Source organism: Ambystoma mexicanum, chromosome 8 (assembly GCF_040938575.1).
Source record: "Ambystoma mexicanum isolate Mex_15411 chromosome 8, UKY_AmexF1_1, whole genome shotgun sequence".
In the NCBI taxonomy this organism is placed as follows: Eukaryota; Metazoa; Chordata; class Amphibia; order Caudata; family Ambystomatidae; genus Ambystoma; species Ambystoma mexicanum.
Genome location: NC_090929.1, coordinates 1161246206 through 1161268095, shown reverse-complemented (window position 1 = coordinate 1161268095; position 21890 = coordinate 1161246206). Strand labels below are relative to the sequence as shown.

Below are 21890 nucleotides of genomic sequence, written 5' to 3'. Positions count from 1 at the left end.
TGAAGTGGGTCCCCCTTAGATGAACAGCTGTGTTCCACAGGGTATACAATGATAATAAATAACGGCATGTTACTTAGTTTAACAATATAGGTCAAAACCATTTCCACTAATAAGCGTTAAATTTGAATGCAATTCAATTTTCTACCAGTAGGTATCACTGCTATAGTACTTTTTTTCAATGTACTGTGACCGGAAGCATTACAGCGCTGTTTTTTCGATCCAGTCTTTGCGCTATCGGTCCCGTTTCTGCTGAGTTCCTGTTTTGGTTTGGATTATTTCCTTTTTCTGGGTTTGTTTCATCTGGATCGCTTCGTTTTTGGATTGTTGGATGTGTATTTGTATGTGTTTTGCAGGGTTCCGGTTCACAAAACATATTTATTTTGGATTTTGGCAACTTTAACAACTCATGGATTCGGGGGCGTGGCAAGCCGAGGACCGAGTCAGATGCTTAACTCAGTGAGCACTGTATTCCGTGCCTTCAGCAGGGCCCAGAACCCCCTTAAATTTGATCATGAGACACCCAGAACCATGGAGCAAGGGTCGGAACCCCTTGGCAATACCCTATGGTCCTGGGAATTCAAGCGGAATCAGGGCTCCCGAGAAAGGAAGCATTGATAAAGCTGCAGCGACACACACCCAAAATGGCGGGCGCACAGATGGCAGAGATCAAGGACAGCGCCATGCGAATGAAGAGTCTACCCTGGAAGTGAAATCAGCAAGCCGCGAGGTGTCCCGCAGGCGTGCAGTGGTCAACCTGCAGGAATCCAAACGCAGACGTTGGCAGAGGCGAAAACAGTGCGGAACATAAGGCAGGGCCGGACAGAGAAGCAAGATCCTTGGAAGCAGTGAGCAAACGAGGAGGGAGAGCTGTGGGGGCAGGACTCCCTCTCCGAATCCCAGATCAGGATAGGCCAAAGCACTGGGAAGACGCGGTTAGGACCCAGAACGCGTCCCTTCCTGCACAAACATTCTGCAGAAACAGGGAGGGAAGCCGCAGAGCCGTCGCAGTGAGTGGAGGGGGCTCAGAGGCACTGTTGTGAATCCACAAAATAATGCAAAACACATGGAGGCCCAGCAACCATCAGGCTACCAGGAGGGGAAGAAACACGGGACACTCAGGGTTTCAACTGTAGACACATAAGAACGGATAGTTCTGGCAGGGGGGAATCCCCATCGCTCCCTCACTCCCCGGGTACCTTTGTAGACCTCTCCCTGGCAGAGAGGAGAAGCAAATTGAAATAAGTACGACCTAAACAAAGGCAGGTGGAGACTTCTAAAAGAGGCTGTGAGACCCAGAAAATTGAGAATGGCAAAGCACCTGAGCAAACTGAAGGGCCCCCTGAGGGCAACATCAAGGCCATGATGCAGACCCAAGACCCCACAAAGAGGCAACAAACTACAGCACAAATCCACTCGCCCGCGTGTTCCCCCCCAACCCCCCACGAGGCACTCGGAGCCCAGGAATTGCCAGCCCAAATTAAGAAAGAAATAAGGGATTGCGCAATCAGTCTCACCAAATCCATCACAGATCTGGACGAACAAACAAGTGCTGGCAATCGAGAACAGGGTGGAAGAGACGGACACAACACTTTGTGAGCAGGGATACAAGCAAGGGGAACTGGCCAAACAAATGGACTCCTTTGAAACAAAATGGAATGGGTGGTAGCCAGGCAAGAGGAGAGCAAAAACAGATCCCGAAAGAATAACAGAAGGCTTAGGGGATACCAACGGCGGGTCCAGAAGCTGAACTATACGACTATGTCCAAGCACTATTCCAACAGGTGCTGGGAGAATCCGCGGGCGAGATAGTGGTGCTGGGCTGAACACACAGAATATACAATGCCTACCAGCTAAAGAAACATCTGGTGCCGGACGTCCTCACAAGGGTGCACTTCTTTCGGGTGAAGGACAGATCATGAAGGCTGCACAAGGCGTAGAACCAATCACGTTCCGGGACTACCACATTACCCTCTACCAGAATATGGCCCAAGCTACACTAATGAGACAAAAGAGTCTTCGGGTAGTCACAAGTTGGCTGCAAGACAAAGTGGTGCGCTACAGATGGACTTTTCAGTGTGGACTTTGCTTTCAATACCAGGGCAAGACATACCACATAGCGAAGGAAGAGGAAATGGTGGATCTGATGAGTAAGGATGACACCCCACATTCAAACGACCCGTCTCCAGAGACAGAGTCTGCAAAACTTGCTGGTTGCATAACTAGGAAGTAAGGATGCCGACAGGGGCATCCTTATCCAAAAGGGAGAGGGAAGGGCTTAAAGCATAATGACACCTGAAGGGGACTTAAGGTGAGGTCCACATAATCATAACAGAGATTTAGGGGAACAAAGAAGGAAGCAATAAAGAGCTCTAAAGAAAGGTTCCGAGAGGGCAGGATCTGGGGGTTCACTGGTTGGTAATGGAGGGGCGGGTAAGTTGGACGCGGGGTCGATAGAGACGCCGATTGGTTCACCCAACAAGATTAGTTATTATAACGGATGGTCTATGCAAAAGAATACTAAGTTGGGAATGTTGGGGATGGGGGGCGAGGGGGTTTGGGTTGTGGGATAGTTACATGGCTCAGATCTTACTGAGGACCGGAACGAAATCAAGGAGCAATGGCAACCAAGAGCTCTACGACCCTTTGAGTATGGCTGACATAAAATATGTCCAGAGTCTAAATTCTCAGAGGAAACACTTCTCTATATTGAGATGGCTGTCAGAGCTTCGGACATCTGTGGTATTCCTACAGGAAACACACCTCCTACCTAAAGATGGGAGAATGACACATTGTGCCTTCCCCAAATAATATTTTGCATTAAGTGAGACAAAAACAAAGTGTGTGGCGATTCTGCTAAGATCCTCGCTGGCATTTCGGAAGCAGTTTTGTTAAGGGGACCCAGAAGGGAGACATTTGGTACTAAAGGCACCTTGGGAGGCAGAAAATATACTTTAATAGCAATTTATGGTCCAAATGAAAAGCAGGACTACTTTGTGGGTACTGTGTTCCAGAAAATAGGGAGATGTGCGAGGGCCAGGTGGTAATCGGAAGGGACTTCAACTGTGTCATGGACCCCAGACTAGATAAAACATTGCCCTCCACAGCTAAGGACAATATAAACCGTCACGTCACAGGAAATGTTTCAGAGACTTTTGGAGCTAATAAAAGCTTGGAGATTCTTCCACAAAACCGAAAGGGATTATACACATTACTCGGTAGTGCACAAGGTATACTCGAGAATAGATAAAGCCCTGATCTCGTCAATGCTAATCCCGCAGGTGACGACAATAGACAGCAGGGTCAAATATCTCACAGACCATGCTCCGGTGATATTACAAATTGAGATGAATGGGGGTGAGGGGAGTGTAAAACTGTGAAGCGTAAACAATGGCGGCTGAATGAATTAATCCTAAGGGATATTGCTCTTCGGGCCCATATGAAGAAAGAGATCACAGACTACTTTAAAGAGAACAACACTGGGGAAGTGGATTGGTGAATGGTATGGGATGCAGGGAAAGCAGTGGTACTGGGGAATTATCTCTCAGGCCGTGTCATACATAAGATGGAAGGAAACATTGCCGAAGGAACTGGAAAGGGAGGATCAAACAACAGAATCACAACACAAAAGTAAGCAATCACACAAAAACACTACGAGCATTGCGGAAGCTTAGAGTGCAGTTAGAGGCACATATGGTGGACCGCTCCGATCAAAACTTGTTGAATACTAGCCAAACATACTACCAAGGCTAACCAAATGCTAGCAGGTAAACAGCTGAAGCAAAAAACCCATAACTCATCACACAGCTACAAGGCACTCTACATACTGCAGACGCTGATAAAATAAGGATCATGGAGCAATTCCATACGAGCTTACTGAAAAAGGAAGAAATGGATCTGGGCCTCCAAACAACTTACATTGGAAATGTAGAGCTGCCCCCGTTATCCGGGGAGGAAAGGGAAACCTTAGAAAGGCCCATCATGGCAGAAGAAATCAACAAAGCCATAACATTCTTACCGGGTAATAAAAAACACCCCAACCGGATGGTTTTGGGAATGGATATTACAAAACCTTCAGATCCCAACTGATAGCCCCACTGGCATGCTTATTTAAAACAATTAGAGAAGAAGGAACTGTTGCGGAGCATATGCGTAGATCCACCACTGTACTGATCCCCAAACCAGGAAAAGACAAGAACTCATTGTGCCAACTATCACCCCATCTCCTTACTAAATAGTGATGCTAAAATCTATGCCAAGTTTCTGGCAGGGAGATTAGTGAGAGTCCTACCGGGAATAATCCACAAAGATAAAGCTGGATTCATAATGGGGAGACACACACAAGACAATATACAAAGGCAAATAGACATAATAGATTTGGGAACTAGAACGGAGCAGAAATTCTCTAAAGCGGCCTTGGACGCAAGGCAAGCCTTTGATAGTCTAGACTGGGGGTTTCTAGAACGTGTGCTTGTATAATTTGGTTGCGGACTAGCATTCAGGTGGATGGTACTCGATATCTTCCAATAACCAACAACGGAATTCTTGGTGAATGGGTAATTTAGGGCACAGGTCAAGATTTTGAGAGGTACACGCCAGGGACGCCCGTTGTCACCATTAATATTCGCTATGACAATGGGACCATTGGCGGGCATGATCAGACAAGATCAGGAGATTCTGGCAGGAGAAAGTGCAGGGGGGGGGACACACAAAATAGCGCTTTACATTGACAATAGCTTACTATTTCTGAGGAACACTAAACAAACACTGCCGAAAGTGATGGCATGACTAAAGGAATTTGCGGCAGTCTCAGGATTCTCTATCAACTTCAATAAATCTAAAGCCCTTAACATAACAGATGACCAGAACGAAATACTGGAGCTGAGCAAAGGCCATCCACTGACCTGGGAAGACAAGGGCATAGACTACTTGGGTATAACTTTAACAAAAGAAAGGAGCTTTATCGGGCAAACATACCTCCTCTGTGGTAACAGTTAGTAAAGGACCTCCATAGGTGGGATACGCAGGAACTCTCATGGTTCGCCCGAATAGCGGGGCAGGGAGTGGTCAAAAAGACAATTCCCCAATTGTTATATGTAGCTAGCTCACTTCCTATAGAGATACCAAATCGGATGATTGAACCCCTACAGACAGAAATGATTTCCTTCATATGGCATAAAAAGAAACCAATGATCCATAGGACGGTTCTCCTCTGATCAACATGGATGAGGCGGATTGGGAGTCCCAGATGTGACAAGGTATATTTTAGCAGCCCAAATAGCGCCTATGTTAAGGTGGTCAGAATCCGAAACACACAAGGGCTGGGGCAAAATTGAATAGTAAGTTACCTCCATCACAATGAGTGCATTGCAGTCCCTGAGAAATGGAAATAGGGGAGCGGAAGGCCAGCTACTAGAGGCAACTAAAGCGTCACTTCAGGGATGGGATCAGACACTAAAATGGGGGTGGGGAAACAACCCTGGGATTAGGGCGCCATAGCCCAACGAGCCAAAATGCAGACTTCACTTCGGGGGATCCTCTTCCACACTCGATGGCTGATTGAAGAGACGCAGATATGAAAAGGTGCCAACGGTAACTCTTTAGTGGTCTCAGGACTCGTTAAGGGAGTGCGCCTTACGTTTGCAACAATGTATGCCCCTAACCAGTTGCGTTTTTTGAGGGCCACAACTGCAAAGCTCATGAGGGAATGTGAAGGGCACCGTATAGTTGGGGGTTGACCTTAACATGTGGGGGTGCAGACCGGTCCCGGGAGGGATGGTTGTCGAGCCCCTCGGTTGGTGGTGACAGCCTTGCGGCCTGTCTAGATGCTCATGTTTTATATAATGCGTGGTTCCTATTCCATCCTCACGAGCAAGGTTTCACCTTTTATTCTCCACCGCATGGGACCTATACTCGCGTTGACTACCTTTGTGTATCCAGAGAGTTGTGGGACAGTGCCGTGCACTGGGACCCCAACCGGCCCATAGAGCTGGGGGTTACCCAATACCACTTTAAGATGAGGCAGCAGCACCCGTGAGATGGATGGGGATGCAGATTAATATTCTCAGATCAAACCAAAAATGACAACTCAATAGTTTGGCAAAGGGAGTCCGTTAAATGGCAAGTACAAAAAACAGGGAGTTCATGAATATCAGCAATCGCTCGATCTTCATTTTCGCTTCAACTCCAATTAATTTAATAGAAAACACATCATTTATACTAAAAACTTGTCATCACTGACTTGTTACGCTTAAAATCTGGCATGCAATTCTATTGGTTCTAGGAAAGTAACGTTAATACAGGTTCTATATCTGTATATGGTAAAGTGAGGGGATTGGATGAACAGTGTCAGGTGGGGCATCTAAGCCCTTCCTTCAAAATGGCTACTGTATTCAATAAAAGTATGACGTCTCATTGGTTCTACTAACTATAGGACCCTAGATTACTTGGTCCACTATGATCGGGATGGCATCAACCGCATTCATACTTTTCCAGTAGCTTAGCAACGTGCAGAATAGCCGGCCAGGTGCAGGGAGTTTGTCTGCACCCCCAGCCTCCCTCCAATTATTGCAACAATCAATCATCACTTCAGCGGTCATGTGTCAATTATTTCTTTGTATTTTGGCCTCGAGACTGCTTCTTGGTCTGGAAAGGTTAAGGCAGCATGGCACAAGTCCATGCGTAGGTGTGAAAGTTTCATCCCTTCTGCTTGCTCGGTCACGCGATTGCGACATCGTGAAATTGTCTTATTCTCCATGCAAATTGTGTATTTGATTTAATTTTGCCAGCCATCTGTGGCTTATCTTGACCTTTCAGAATAGGATACTCTCTTCTTCTCTTCATTAATTGTACCCAATGTTGGGGTATTTCAGCTGGCACAACCGTGGCTTATTAGCATGACTTGCCTTCGTCTGAGTTTCTCTCCGTCTTTAATTCTCGATTTGTTTGCTGCAAAGCTCTCCTCGAGGCCTTTAGTCGATTCTGCTCTTGTGCATCGTGGAAGTATACTTTTATAAAGTGCTCCTTTTGGAGGTAGATGTGTAGGTGGCGCTTGTCGCAATCTATCTTACTACTAAGCTTAAGCAAGCTTCTGGCAGTTCCTTGCATATGTACACGTGTAAACTGGCTGAATATCCTCATCACTCTCATGGCAAAGGTTTCTGACATTTGACATCAATTATTTCACTTTAAACTCAGGATGTCACTTATCCATGGTGTTTTGTCTCTTTTCATCATTCACAGGTCGTCATATCTTCTATATGTGAGCCAGTCCGGCTTCTTATGACGTAATCATTCGTCTTCTTTTAGTATCTTCTTGGCTTCTTCAGGTATTGCATTTTGACAACCATCATTCTGTCTCCTCAATGGGTACCTCACTGTCCAGGTTTTCTTGGTGTTGGTACTTCAATAGGTGCGTTTATTCTGAGCCCCACTGCGGCTCTCTGCTGGTTTATTTACTCATCATGGGTCACATATTTCGGCGTCAACGTTCCTGGTACTTCAAAATGGGCGTTTGTAGAGGAGGTCACAAGCACAACCCGCACTCCAGTGCGCTTGGTAGTGAGATGGGTCCCTGATGGGGCCTCCCTGGTACTGCCGCTGAACTTGGGTACAGTCGACCAATAAAGGGAGACAGCGCCCAAGTCCGGGGCCATCACCTGAGACCATCCTAGAGGTCTGGCTGGCCTGCGTTCAAGCTTTTCCCTCTGGGACGGGATGGGGTCCCTGCTGGGGCCTCCCTGGACTGCCGCTGCACTTGGGTACAGTCGACCCACATGGAAGACAGGTGCCCAAGGCGTGGGGCGGCAACCCAGACCATCCTGGAGCTCTAGCGAGGCTGTGTTACAGGGTTTCCCTCCAGGGAGGCATTGGCACACAGCCAGGGCTCCATGGGACTGCTGCTGAACATGGGACAGTCGACCAACAAGGGAGACAGGTGCCCAAGCCGGGAGGCAGCACCACCAGCCGTCCCAGAGCTCAGGCTGCGCTGTGTTACAGAATGGGGATAGAGACCCTGGCAGGGCTCCCTGCCACTGCACTTGTGGACAGTCGACACTTTCTTTTCCCCCCAGGTAGGTGCATCCACACATGTGAAGTACCATTTTCGTCGGACACCTGTGGGAAGGTAGAACATGTGTTGTTGCTGGCGTGTTTCAGTGGTTTCCTGGTAGCAAATGTCTGAAAATTGTGTTTTTTTCCCCTACATTTTGGACTTTGCCCGGCATTGTGGGTAATACATTCTAGGGCGATTCGCACAAGTCAGACCTGTTTTTATTCCCACCAGTGTCTTCTTTTCAGAAATGCATGGGGTTCCCCATTTTCCTTGGTGGCTGCGACACCCCCAAGCCCAGATCTATGGGTGGTCCACAAAGGCAAATCCAGCCTTCCCCAGGGCGTTTGATGTGCCAGTGGTTTAGCCTTCTCCCTTTGCACCCAGGTAGGTGCACACACACAAGTGAGGCACCGTTTTCGACTGGACACCTGTGGGAATCTGGGAAGGTAGGACATTTGTTTGTTTTCTCTTGGTTTTGATAACGTTTTCATACATTTTCTACTGCACTTTGTTACACAGCCCTTTTATTTCCCAAACGTAACCTACATTTAGTTGCTACTTTAGGCACTGTACGCTTTTATAACCTGCACAAGTCACCTATACTACAAAAGGTCTGCCTGTGCTCTTTCAAAAATGGTATGCTTTCCATTCCTCACCACATTTGTTTTCCTTATTTTCAAATCAAGTATGCCTGTTTAGGACGTCAGCATAAAAATCCTATGTACCATGGCTCCGTTTTAGGCTTGTGGTATTGCTCATTCTGTGAAACATTACAAAAAACATGCGATTTCCTAACTAGAAGAGTCGGGGGAACGTAGTGGTGCATTACTTTTCTCAATATTCCCATTCAGCTTTCTCACCCTCCTCTTCCATTCCATCCATGTACGTCCCATTGGAGAAAATAAAAGGCAAAAAATCACCTCTCACAAAACTGATGGTTACCTTATACAAATATTTTCTTTTTGTTTCCACTCAACCCATTCTTTAAAGGCTGGAAAACGGCGAATCGGAACAGCAAACCATTTGTTCCTGGCTCTTACAAAAACACAGGCTTCTTTGTAATCATCATTTAATTGACATTTTTTCTGAAAAAAACACTGAAAAAAAGTTACAAGGGATTGAATGCGACATACCGAAATCTCCAAAAAGGGCTCAGCACTGGGAGGGAAAACCCTCAGCAGTTAAGGGGTTACTGTTCCCATGTGTCACTTAATTGATCAAAGGTGGATATTTATATTAAAATACAAGATCAGCCTTGTTTCACAATTTAATTGAGTAATCAGTTTAAGTCAACACCAATTTGTCTGCAAAAACATTCAAATAAATAGGTACTTTGTGAATCATTGGATGCACTAGAAGCAGGTTTCTTCACTCAACGCAGACAAAATGATTTGTAAAAGATAATGCTTAGTGACATCTAAATCAGGGGTCTCCAACCATTACATTAGCAAGAGCTACCTACCGGTAGTTAATGGAAAATAGGCGGGAGGTACTGGGCTGGTGTTGTCCATGAGTATGAGAATTTCTACCAAGATTTTTATTGGGGGGATAGTTTATTTTCTCTTTATATAAAAAAGGAACATATGCATTTACCATGATATTAAGAACTTCAAAAACATCTTTATTTCATTATTTTTGTATCTGTGCCCTAAAAATGGTCATCATATCAAAATGTAGGAAAACAACCGAGACATTCAATGTGTCATTGCAATGCATGCGATCCACCAGTGCTCGGTAATCTGGTGTGTAGCTTAAAAAGGATCAAAGATTTCTTTCTGGAAGTTCATGTCTGAAAAGGGCAGATCCGAAGAGAGAGGCAACCCTCCTTGCCATAGTGTTTGCACAAACTGCACACCTGAAAATAGCAGACAAATTCAGGACAGTTTTTAAAATCTCTTACCACAGACACAGTCGCGGGAGTCAATGCCCCCTTCACAACTGCCTCATCTGTAAAAGTACATTTGTTTTTAATCAAATACTAGCAACTTCGAAGGATGCCTCTGTGATAGCATTTGCATTTAGTTTACCAACTTTTTAGGATCGCACACAGCTTCTTTTGGAAAATGTATTTTCATAATTTGTGTGTATTACTGCAAAATGTCTCTTTCTACTGTAACTTGGGCACTATACATTAAGATGCAAAATATATTTTATGCTAGAAGAACGGTTCCCCCTCTGGATGGAAAGGATACATCTTTAGACTTTTGTTGGATGGTGTGTCTGCATCCAGCTTTTCAACAAGGGTAATTTGTTACAATCTGAGGAGTATTTTAATCAACTAATCAATGTGTTAAACGATTTTACAAAAATTCAGCATGTGATAATTTCTGCTTTGTCGAAAAATAAAATCCACTGGCAGTTTAGCATATCCCCAATTCATGAAAATTGCTCACATGCCAAGCCACAGAATTTAGCAGAGCAAAAGAAAGTCAAAGCCTACTTTTTTGACTACCCTTAAGAATGGTGTCAAAATAAGTGGCAAGGTAACATGTGGAAGCCATGTGATCAAGTTATATGCAAATAAAGTGTAAATCGCTGGTCCAAAATAACACTGTTTTATATTGATATCATGCACAAATCATATAACAAGACCAGACAATATATGAATCGTTATATTAACATTTTGAGCAAAGAGGGTATGATCGTACCAAGGGGTAACATTCGTAATGGATGGCGACTTGACACCTGTCTGGCCTTTATGAACAAAGCAGTATCGAAGAGAACAGCTCACAGGATCGCTGCCTCTTCGCTGGAGGACATTCTGATGCATGACCAATGGGCCATGCATGATTTGCACATTCAGCTCTCTTAGACATTGAGGCCGCCAGCATCACAAAAATGGTTCACAATGACATCAACACGTGTTTTACAGTACCAGTGCTGACATATCCCCTGTACCGTTTGTGGCCAGGCATCTATTGGAATGTGCCATGTGTTAGAGAATGACATGAACATTATTTTGCACATTTTTTTATTTGTATTTTTTTTTTTTTACAAAAACAGTGCTCTTAAACTGCCATTTCAACCCAGTAAGGCTGAAAATCACCTGGCATACAGGTTGCCCACAGACCACTGTAAATCTTCCGGTTTGTGTACATAGCCAAAGGAGATCAACCCTATTCATTGTTCCATGGCGGTCTTCAGCGTTCGCTCCCTGTTTTGTACAGTGCTCCGTTACTTAGTAACTAGGTTTTAGCTTTATTAAGCCGATACATATCAAAATATATGCATACAAATCACTGCTCACGCAATTACTTCATTTGTAATATAGTTTCCTAAAACATGCCTCTCAAATCATATGTTTTAAGTCCTGGCATTGATTGTACATCTCTTAATACATTCCTGTTTAGTAATACATTCCTGTTTAGTTCTATAAATGTAAGTGGATAAGCACCAGAATGCAGCGAAGCTAGTAGTTTTCCACATTCACTCAAATGCACAATTGCAGTTGGCAATTGAATTCCTGTATTGGGGCAAGCATAGAGGTGGGGTCCTTCACATCACAGCAAATTCCATCTTAACCTTTATGTAACGCTCACCTGATTCTCGCAGAGGCGCCGGTCTTGACTGGGCGACTACCGTATCTTCAAAGGTGATGTGTAGCACCCGGTTGGCTCTTTGGGCTGGACCTCTGTGCACTGTATGCCTGACTTCAAGAGTAAGATGTCTGCAGACAGAAAATATGGGATTAATGAACTGGGGTTATTGGGGTGTCCCTATCTCTTCCCTTTTTTGCTCTCCTGTAGACCCCCAAAGGTTAACGCTCTCACCTTAGGTAAGTGAATGCCGAGCTCTCCATCTGCCTCGGGGCAGGGTGCTGTAACCAGTTTCTTCACTGGATCGGTAGCGCAGGCCTCTTGACTTCAGAGGACTGCTGTCCGTCGTTTACTGCACGAACGGTAAGTTTCGAGTAATTCTATTGTCTTTAAAGTCTTTAGCAATGATGTCTCTTGTTTTGCAGGTTCCGGCGATGGCGGATGACGGGCTGAAGTGAGTTGAAGATGGAGTCCGTATGATGAATAGAAGCGCCTGGAAGCACGTAAGTAAGCGCTTGTTGCCTGCTTCACGATGCGCTCTAACTGTCTTTTATTTTGCAGGTACGAGTTCGGAGCGGCTGCAGGGTGCCGGAATACCCAATGGGGTTGATTTGGAAAGGAGTAATGGCACGTGAGTATTAAAGTTCCCCAATGTCTTTAAACGCACCTTGTTTTGTCTTTCAGATGCAGGATGCAGCGCCGAAGACCTCCGGAGCGCACAAAGAGTAGGTAAGCCTTTGTCTTTCAGATGCCGGAATGCTAACCTGTTCTTTCTTGTCTTTATAGGTGTTGCTGAAGACTGGATTCAGGATGGTAAGCCTTTGTCTTTCAGATGCCGGAATGCTAACCTGTTCTTTCTTGTCTTTATAGGTGTTGCTGAAGACTGGATTCAGGATGGTAAGCCTTTTTCCTTAGGCCCAGGATCCGATGCAGAAGACACGATGAGCGTTCTGCTGCAGAGGATGCAGAATAACGCAAAGCAAGATTCATCCACCGGGTGTGGTTTAAATAGCCTCCTGTAGTGCTTAGGTGTCTCCTTCCACAGCCACGCCTAGGTAAGAAAAGAGTTCCCGCTTTCCAGAAGAGTTCCAGTGTTCTGAATCTAGGGAGTGGCTCCTGCCCCACCCAACAGGAAAAGTAGTTCCAAACAGAAGAGGATCAGAGGCTCAGCTGGCAGGCAAGTAAGCAGCATGGTCTGCTGCAGGTAAGTCCACCCAAGCATTATGAGCCCGGCGCTTCCAGCGCTGGGACTGGGCACATTTATGAGCCTGGTGCCACTGGTGCCAGGACTGGGTCCAAAAGGTCCCAATTGGGACTGGTTGGCCCTCGGAACCTGGGTTATGGATCTGCTTCCAAGGGAGTTGGGAAAACCCTGACCTTTTGGAAGCAGAGATCATGACACTTTAATACAATTGGGGTACTGCTACCTTAAAACATCTTCAAATTAATAAATTTACAACACGTACCGCTAGATGTACCTTTCTGCTTTCAAGCTGGGTCTCACACAGATTGTGTTTTTTTTTCCCCCCACACACCCAGACCACAAAAGACTATTACAGCTGTAGATTTATTTTCCCTATTCTGATTCAAAGACTACAATGCCAGCATGCAAAGTAATGCTGACCAAAATAAATCTAAAGAAACACCGTGAAACTGAAACGATTGCAGCCCCAGCTTTTTCTCACATGGCCTGCCGATGTATGCCCCCCCTTTCCCTTTCTAACCAGCCATAATGAGCACCTCTTGGTGACAATGGCCACAAAATACATCTCCCATCTACTTTTGTAGTTGATAATTCTATGACAAGACAGGAGGCTCGCATTATGCTTATTCTTTCTTTAATACTGCCAATTTAACATTTTAAAAGTTTAACTTTAACTTTCTGTTTTTAGTATTTCTTGCATAACATCAGGAAAGCAAATGCAAAAGTTACAAGTTCCTCATCAGAACAAAATTCCACTAAAGTTCAGTGAACCACAACTCCCATGAACCTGAGATCCTTTGCAGTCCTGACCTCTTCGCCACCAATCCGGGCATAGGTCGGGGTATAAACTCTCTCCCCTCCCAGGTCCATGCCTCTTTCTTTTTGCTGCCACAGAAGATAAGTGTTTTTTTTTTTAGGCATGAATTCAAAATTTTACACATTATCACATTTAATCACACTTTTCATCAAATCGGGTGGGATATAATGCTCGCCCTCCTGGTCTTTAATAGAATGAAGACTTTCCTGAGCTATTAGCGTGGCAATCTTTATTAACCCCTAGACGGGACACTGCTCTGAGCCCTTCAAGCCCAGATGGAGGCCCTCCTCTCACCAAGCACACAGCTTTGACTGTTGGTATTTGCAGGAAGAGGAGAGGGAGGTGGCAGGGGAAGAGTGACAGGGGCTTCAGACACAAACATAAAGACAGTGCACATTTTGAGGTCTAATGCGAGGAGCTACTGAGAAGCCTCAGGCAAGCTACCAGTTGCTCGCAATCTACTGGTCTAAAAAGGTAGAATATGATGTGCCCGTTTTCTGTGAATCACAGCACACAGTGCCCCAGGTGAGAGGCACACCACCTCTCACACATACCTCTGCAGGTGAGAGACACAGCACTACCCCTCACACACACTGCTCCAGAGGAGAGGCCCACTACCCCTTCCCTTCACACACAATGCTCCAGCAGGTGAGAAGCACAGCAATGCCCCCAGTGCCTTAAGTGACATAGGAAAAAGAGCTGACACTCGTCAAGTGGGCGGGCCTAACAGAGTGGCCACCTGCCGCCAGTTAGGTCATGCCCCCTCAACAAGTCCCAGTGTAATGGGCTGCAAGCGACCCCCACCAGTCAGCCCCTTGCAGAGATCAGCACCCTCTCCCACTGAGGGGAGAGGGTGATGATCTCTGAATCTCTTTGATGCCTAGCGGGGGTCGACACCACCCATTTTCTTCCTTAATTGTAGCGTTGACCACTGCCAGGCAGCACTTTCCATGGTGCGAGGGCGAGGATGCCTGCAACCCTTCTATAAAAAGGGATGCCTGGTGGGGGATAGCACCACATTTTTTCAGCCTTAATGATGGTGCTGCGCATCGCCAGGCACTCCTTTAACTAAGAGATACAGCAATCACCCTGATCACTGCATCTTAGTTCAAATGAGGCCTGGCGAGGGACTGATCCAACCATTAAGGATGAAACAGTGAGGCTGCTGGAAGCTGGGGCCTTTTTTTCTGAAGCTCTCATGATTCAGCTAGAGCTTCAGGAATAAAAGGCCTCCGTTTCCAGCAGCCTCACCTTTTCTTCCAGAATGGTGGCACCGGTCCACAGGCATCTCATGGTTAAAAAGGTATGCCTGGCAGGGGCCAGCATCACCATTATGGGAAAAATGTATTTTTTTCCTAAAGCCAGACGCTTGCACATGAGCGAAAATCCTTTGGCTCTAGCGGCCTCATTGGCTGAGGCTGCCATCGGACATTAGGGAGCCCCCAGTGCAGTGCTTCAAGGCATAAAATAAGCAGAGTCGCATAGCAATTTTCTATGCAATTCTGTAGGTGTGGTAATTAAATCAACACGTGTGTAGCTAAGTTAGCTATTTAACTTCCCCTGTCTACTAAAAACACATCTCACCCTGAATTCCTCTCCGACTCTCAGGGATCTTGCCACCCTCTTCTCTGTTCAAGGGACTAATCGAGGGAGAGTGCAATAGTAATCATCTTCTCCACTCGAACGCCTGTGTGGCAGTACTAGCAAGATTTATTTTCCATTTCAAACAATTGAAAACCAGAAATAATCTGAATGATACTTTTATTAAGCCAACTAGATCCTCTTTGGCAAAAACCAGTATGTGTAACTTTATTCAAAACAGTCATGCAATTCTATTCCTAACAATTTAAGTTGTTACATAATGCAGAACTATAGTATTGCTTCTGTAAAACACTGCATTGTCTCCATGGTTTACAGTAAAGTTTAGGTTAGTGTATCTAAATCTCATAGTGTCAACTAGATTTTCTGTTTTTGTTGAGGAAGATGCATCACATTGATGAGTAAACACTATTGAAAATGTACATCATCACACAGCCAATTGCTTTTAATGGCAAATGTAGTTATGTGACCGGACTTGCAAGATGCATTTATCTGTTCAACTGGTGCTGAATGCACAAGTGGTTTTATACCACCCTGAAAGTGAACTACAATATTCCACCTAGTTTGACCAGTTGTCTGCCTGCTACACCTACTACACCGATTAGCCTTTTACTTACTTTCCTTTTACATAATGAATAAACAAGGCTAACTAGATGTTTACGCAAAAGAATGCATTGTGTATAGGTGCGTTACTAATGCCATATCATTTATCAATTGTTTCATCCATACTGTACATCGACACATCTACTGCAATGACACACACTGTAGTTATGATTGCATTAAATATTAGCACCTGCGGGAGAGAGCTGGCCAAACAGTTTTCAGAGACACTCACCACTTGCATAGTCCAGTAGACTTTATGAAGAGTGAGTGCCATTTTCAGGCGATGTTTGAAACTTTTGTAACATTTACTTTTTTTGCAGAAATGTCAAAGTTGTTTCACTGTACACTGCTGGATTCTGGTTGGCAGCAGCGTGCCAAACAAAGTGCGTTTGTGGTGACAAGCACCATTTTACAGAAAGCGCCTTTAAATTTTTTGTCACCCATTGCTATGGGCCAAGTGGATTTCTTTTAGGTTGAATAGGTAAACTAAATTACCTAACCTGCAGGTCTAGTGGAAGCTTAAAGAATTTACAAGGCATGATTCATCTCACCAATATCTTACTTCAGAAGTACACAAAAATGCTGTATTGATGCTCACTTGAGGTTTTGGATCTTCTGGTTGCATTAAAAATATTAGTACAACATTGCTAATCAAATGGATGTGTTGGCTAATCAAGATAATTTTAATTAGCAAACTCTGCTAATCAATTTATGCCATGTGCTTAATATGTGGGGGGGGGGGGCATTCCATGGCTCCGCCATAGCATCTTATTTCTGAGCCCCTACACTTATTGCCGATCATAGCTTAATTAGGTTGTGGTGTTCTGGGATATTTTAAGTCAGTCAGTCATAGTAATATAACAACTGTGAGCTATTTAGCTGTTACCTCTACCCTAGAAGAACCTGGTGAGCTTGAAACCAACAGCTACCAGGAACTGTGTTTGGCTCCCCAATCCAAGGGGTGCCTTACAAACATGCATATGACACATTAACTTTGAGTGTTTGAAAATGTTAGTAAAGAAGAACTAGGACAGATTTAAACATAATAGATCATCCATAGTAGCCAAAAAGTTAAACTGTGCATCTCATATGGAAGTTAAGTGTGGTGTGCTGCGTACCAGCTCCTGGTTACCTAGCCATTGTGCCTGCTTACTTGGTGATACCCGACACCCATGAGCTGGTTTTAGCTCCTGCCAATTGAACCTTCATTTTGAGCCCTGCAGTGTGCGCTGGCCTGGGTCTCTGCATGGGCAGGCCCATTGTTATTCATGCACACGATGACACAGGTTGGCATGGAGGTTATTTATACATTTTCACGAATAACAAGGAGTTGGATGGTGACAATGCTGGATGCTGATGCTGGCCATGTCCGCACAATGCTCCACTCATCCTGCATAACACCACTGCAAATTCTCTTCTGAAATAACCATCCGGGTGGGTTGACAGCAGGACACCCACCAGCCAGCAGCCCCAACACAGGGGCAATGCCAATACAGAAGAAGTTCCTGTCATGAATGACAACCTACATGAGGCAATCTCGCTGCAGTGCTTGATAGCCAAGTTCATCAGTTAAGAAATGATTTTGCCTGCATTGTCCACCAATTTACCAGAGGAAAGCATGTTTTTTTTTCTTCTTGTGGATAGATGGTTAATTTGTTCTACTTGCCACCAATAAAGATCAGAGAAGCAAGTTAACAGTGATGTGTTTTAAAGAGCAACACTTAAACATTTAGTTTATTTCAAGGCACAACTAATACGTTGTGTTGACTGATAAATGCAAATCCCACAGTGGATCTATCACCCTCAATGAACCAGTGGGAGTTGCAGCTTTAACTACAAATATGTTGACACAGTAAGGAGCAGCAGTGGGTAGCGTCAACAGTTGACGGGGAGTTGCCCAGCCCAATGTGTAACAGTCATGATAGAAAATATTTGGGGCCTGGCACTTATTTTCTTACAAATTAAGCACTGCCGCAGCAGGGCCCCATCACAGAACCATTTTTCTGAGACTGCCAAGGCTCTGCCCCGGCCCACTTAAAGTCCTGACCACCCCTCCCTGCACAGTGCCCAGAGCGAGAGGCACAGCATTAAACCCCTTCAGGTGTGTGCTCCGACAGGTATCTGGAAACACAAACCTGACCTCAGCAAAGAAGCGCAGCTCATAGCCTTATATAGGATATACAAGCTCATGCAACACAGATCTATCCAATGCCAAGTGGTCCATAGCAAAGAGTCATTATTAAGTTACAACATCCAAAAGTTCCCTCCCCTCCAGTCTATCAAGTGGGATAAAATAGTACTATTTATAGTAAACTCCACTATCCCTGCTGTGTTGGAGAGCAACGTCTGCACCTGTCATTTGGCAGATTGCATTTAGCTCGCCATAAGCCTTCAACCTCACCCATAATGCAAATACTTGGCTCTGTGGTCAGACAGCACTTTGCCAGCACTCTTACTCACCCACTCTGTCCTTCCCGTACATGTGTCCGGCCACCTGGTGTGAAAGTGGGACGCAGCCATTAAAGGTTCCGCGCTTGTCCCCCCAGGCAGACTCACAGTCCACCCTAGGCGGGGGGCTCCTGTTGCCCCGCGGCCCCGCCGCCTCCATGCAAATCTACCTCAGTTCCGTCTCCCCGACCTGCGCCTCTGTCAAAGAGGCGCCTCCCTCAAGGTGTCTCCAGGCTTCCTGCCCGAGGATGCAGGGGTAGTCCAGGTCCCATGACTTGCACGCCCCCTTCCACGGGGCGGGGTCTAGGATCAGCACTACCCAGCCTCTCCCTTAGGTTATAGAGAGGGAACACGGAGCTGGGCCCAGCTGCGTCAGCTCGAGGTATCACATAGTCTGCTCTCCAATCCACAAGTCCGCCGACTCTAATGACGTCACGCTCAAGGCACCGCCTGCCTTGGCCAAATCCTGCACGCAAATGTCGGAATCGCCGCGATCTGGGATTGGAGGGCGTAGCGTGGGGCATGTTGTTATTTGAGGGCGGAGTGTGGGCGTGTTCTGACCGGAGGGTACAGTGCGAGGAGGCAATGATTGGAGGACAGATAGTGGGTGGGCCAGGTTTGCAGAATGGCTGTAAACGGCCTGGGACTGGAGGGATATAACCGTAAACGTGAGAGTGAGCACACTGCGATTGGACTTCGTCAGGAGGCGGGCCCTCATTGAAAGGTAGAGCGTGGGCTGTTGACTGAAGGCAAAGCGCAGGCGCGGTTTTATCTTACGCTGGTGTGTGGCAGGAAATGTGATAATACATTCTGCCTTCGGTCCGAAGTCCTTAGAGAATACCCCTGTCGAATTTGGAAGAAAACACCCACTTTCAAGGGTGGGGTTGGAATACAACTATTATTATTTCTCCTGTGATCTCAATTGATATGATGATTTTTGGGTTGCGACATATACTAGTCTTTTGGTTGAGCAACAACTATATTTTCCTCGTTTGTGCTACAAAAAGTTGTTGTATCCACAGAAAGTTCATGCAGGGCTGGTGGAAAATTCGTGTGAACATTTAAAAATTATGCCGGGGGGGGGGGGGGGGGTGGGCTCATTTCCAACAAAGAACGGGAGCCAACGGGAAAACCCGTCCGATGCAGCTGTCTGGCGGCGCATACATTCTCATGATGTTAATCATTGGTGAGTGTCTTGATTGAAGGGGCATACATGTTTCCCACGAACATGGGGGAGAAACCTAGTATAATAAGGAAGCTTGAACCAACCAAGCAGGGTTGGTTGGGCTCCGCCAATAACATTTCTTTATTTTGGCTGAATTTTCAACATGATTAAAATACAATTCCAACATTTATCTTAAAACCATCATACATTTTTTTTAACTTCAATACAGTAAAACAACTTAAAATGTACACTTAATCATAGCATAAACGAAGAGACTATCTCCTGCATCCTTGAACCCAATTCCAAACTTTGTTGCTTGTAGAGTTCATCAGTTAATTTAAGCACTACCTATCTCAATTGCTTCTAAAAATCGAATAGATGCTAAAACCAATGGGGCATGTTCCCCACTAATAATCACCACCCAGGTCATTCCTGTGATACTTCTTTTAAATTCTCGATACTTCTTTTAAATTCTCAAAATATTTTTTAAAATATAATTCAATGCTCTGGGTTCATAAAGATTTTACATTTATGACATTCTTGAATTGTCTTGTACAAACCGATCTCCAAACTTTCTTTTTAGCATTATCAGACCTCAAAATTAGAGCTTCAAATTATATACCTGCAACATTTGAGGTATTTTGCCTTCCATCCTCACATCAACCCTGATGGGCTTTTATTAAAGGAATAGTGCGCTCAAAAATATTATTGTCCCGAGAGCTCGGGCATGTGTTTTTAAGCATACGTTGATCGTTCGTACAAACATTTCCTATGCACCTTACCGTAGTGTTCCTCGCTTGTACACATGCAAAATTAGGCAGCAGGGTGCGCATACATGCCAACATTCTGACATACATGGGAGGGAGATTTCTGCAGAGAAATCGGGAGACAACAATTTCCCCATAGGAATACATTAGGGAAATAATTATTTTAGGCGGGAGAACGTGAAAAATAACAGTATTTTTCACAAAAAAATCGGGAGTCTCCCACCTAAATCGGGAGGGTTGGCATGTATGGGTGCGGCCATCTTGTGCTAATCTTATCATTTGCTGCATCGCCCTAAGGTGATTTGCTGTGGCGGCACAAAATCATATCCCCCGCCCCTCATGCTAACATCACCATTCCTAGCGATATTCCCGCCTATCTCCATGATGTTACTGGGCAACGTAGCCAAACGTGCCCAGTCATCACCTACGTGTTGATGTTAGTTGACACAGAACCCGGAATATCAACACACATCCTCTCACAACACAGTGCATCCGAATTTTGAATACAAAACATTATTTTTAAAGGAAACCGCAATACTTTGCAATTTATAATGTGCTTTTATTTCACAATAAACACTCCATAAACATCCAGCGATTCCCATATTCAACCACATTGGTAATTTCTTTGCTCTCGATCCACAAGTGTTTATCGTGAGTCACACGGTGTTCCTTTTGGGTATAAGAAGCGCATTGGATGCACCGTGAATCGCAAGGCTTCGGCATCAGCTTGGCGCTAGGTCACCGTAAAGAATGTCAGGTTGCTCCTTATTGCTCGTACCGAGAAAGGGCATATCGGGCCCGAATGCAATCGTCCCAAAACAGCGTGATACTAATCCAGCCATTTAGGTGTATCCGCAACTGCCTGCTGAGGAAGCCATCAATTGGTATCTGGAACTGATGACATTCGCAGAATGGGAGGATGTAGCTGTGTAGAAAACATAACAGAAATGTGTCTCAGTAGCCATTCTTTTTTCTAATTTATCAATTTACCCATTAATTCTGGACCGTGTGAAAACTAATGATGAACACAAATGTGAAACAATGGAAACACAGAGAAAACATTGTGTAAAGTTGGAGTCCACGATGGCCTTGAGAAGTTAGTGCTATGGAGTACGTTTAGCTTGCAATGGGATGTGGAAGCTCACGGAAGAATTAGAAGAACACACAGACAGCATTTTAACAGAGTATTAGCGTAGAATTTGGCGTTGGTGGAACCTGGGGGAACCCAGATGTGGACTACATGCATTTCGGTGCTGGACTGCCCATTTGCCCGGGACAAAGACAAGTACACACACATTGTTTTTGCGTGTCATTGCAATATGCCACAAACAACAACCCATTACAATGTAAGCCAGCAATAACGGTCAGATAATGAAACCTTGACTCGTTCATCTATAAAATCATCTACAGTAAAACTTACATAATATTCTGCATTTCCATTCTCTCGGCGTAACACAGAGACTCCGTTCAGATCAACACATTTTCATAAAATGAAATTACATGTTCCTTTGTCCAGTTTTGGAATGGTGAACCTTATCATATTTGACGGTATTACACACCTCCCTTCATTCATTCCATTCAGAATCCTCCCTTTCTTCCAAGGACGAAAAACAATCGAACCTTATACTGTGTAGGATGCGTGGGTGTACACAGCTCACAGGCAAAATTCAAACGCGTTGACCTTCACTTCCAATGTGAGCG

General features: G+C 45.0%; 1 protein-coding gene across 1 annotated transcript in view; it reads right to left on the bottom strand.

The window, feature by feature from the left end:
- IPMK (inositol polyphosphate multikinase) overlaps window positions 1–18741 on the bottom strand; it is a 95158-nt gene extending 76417 nt beyond the window's left edge. Inside the window, exon 1 of the mRNA XM_069611237.1 lies at window positions 18270–18741. Coding sequence (XP_069467338.1) covers window positions 18270–18417 — 148 coding nt within the window. The 5' untranslated portion in view covers window positions 18418–18741. The remainder of the gene's footprint in view (window positions 1–18269) is intronic.
- Between the last annotated feature and the right edge of the window lie 3149 nt (window positions 18742–21890).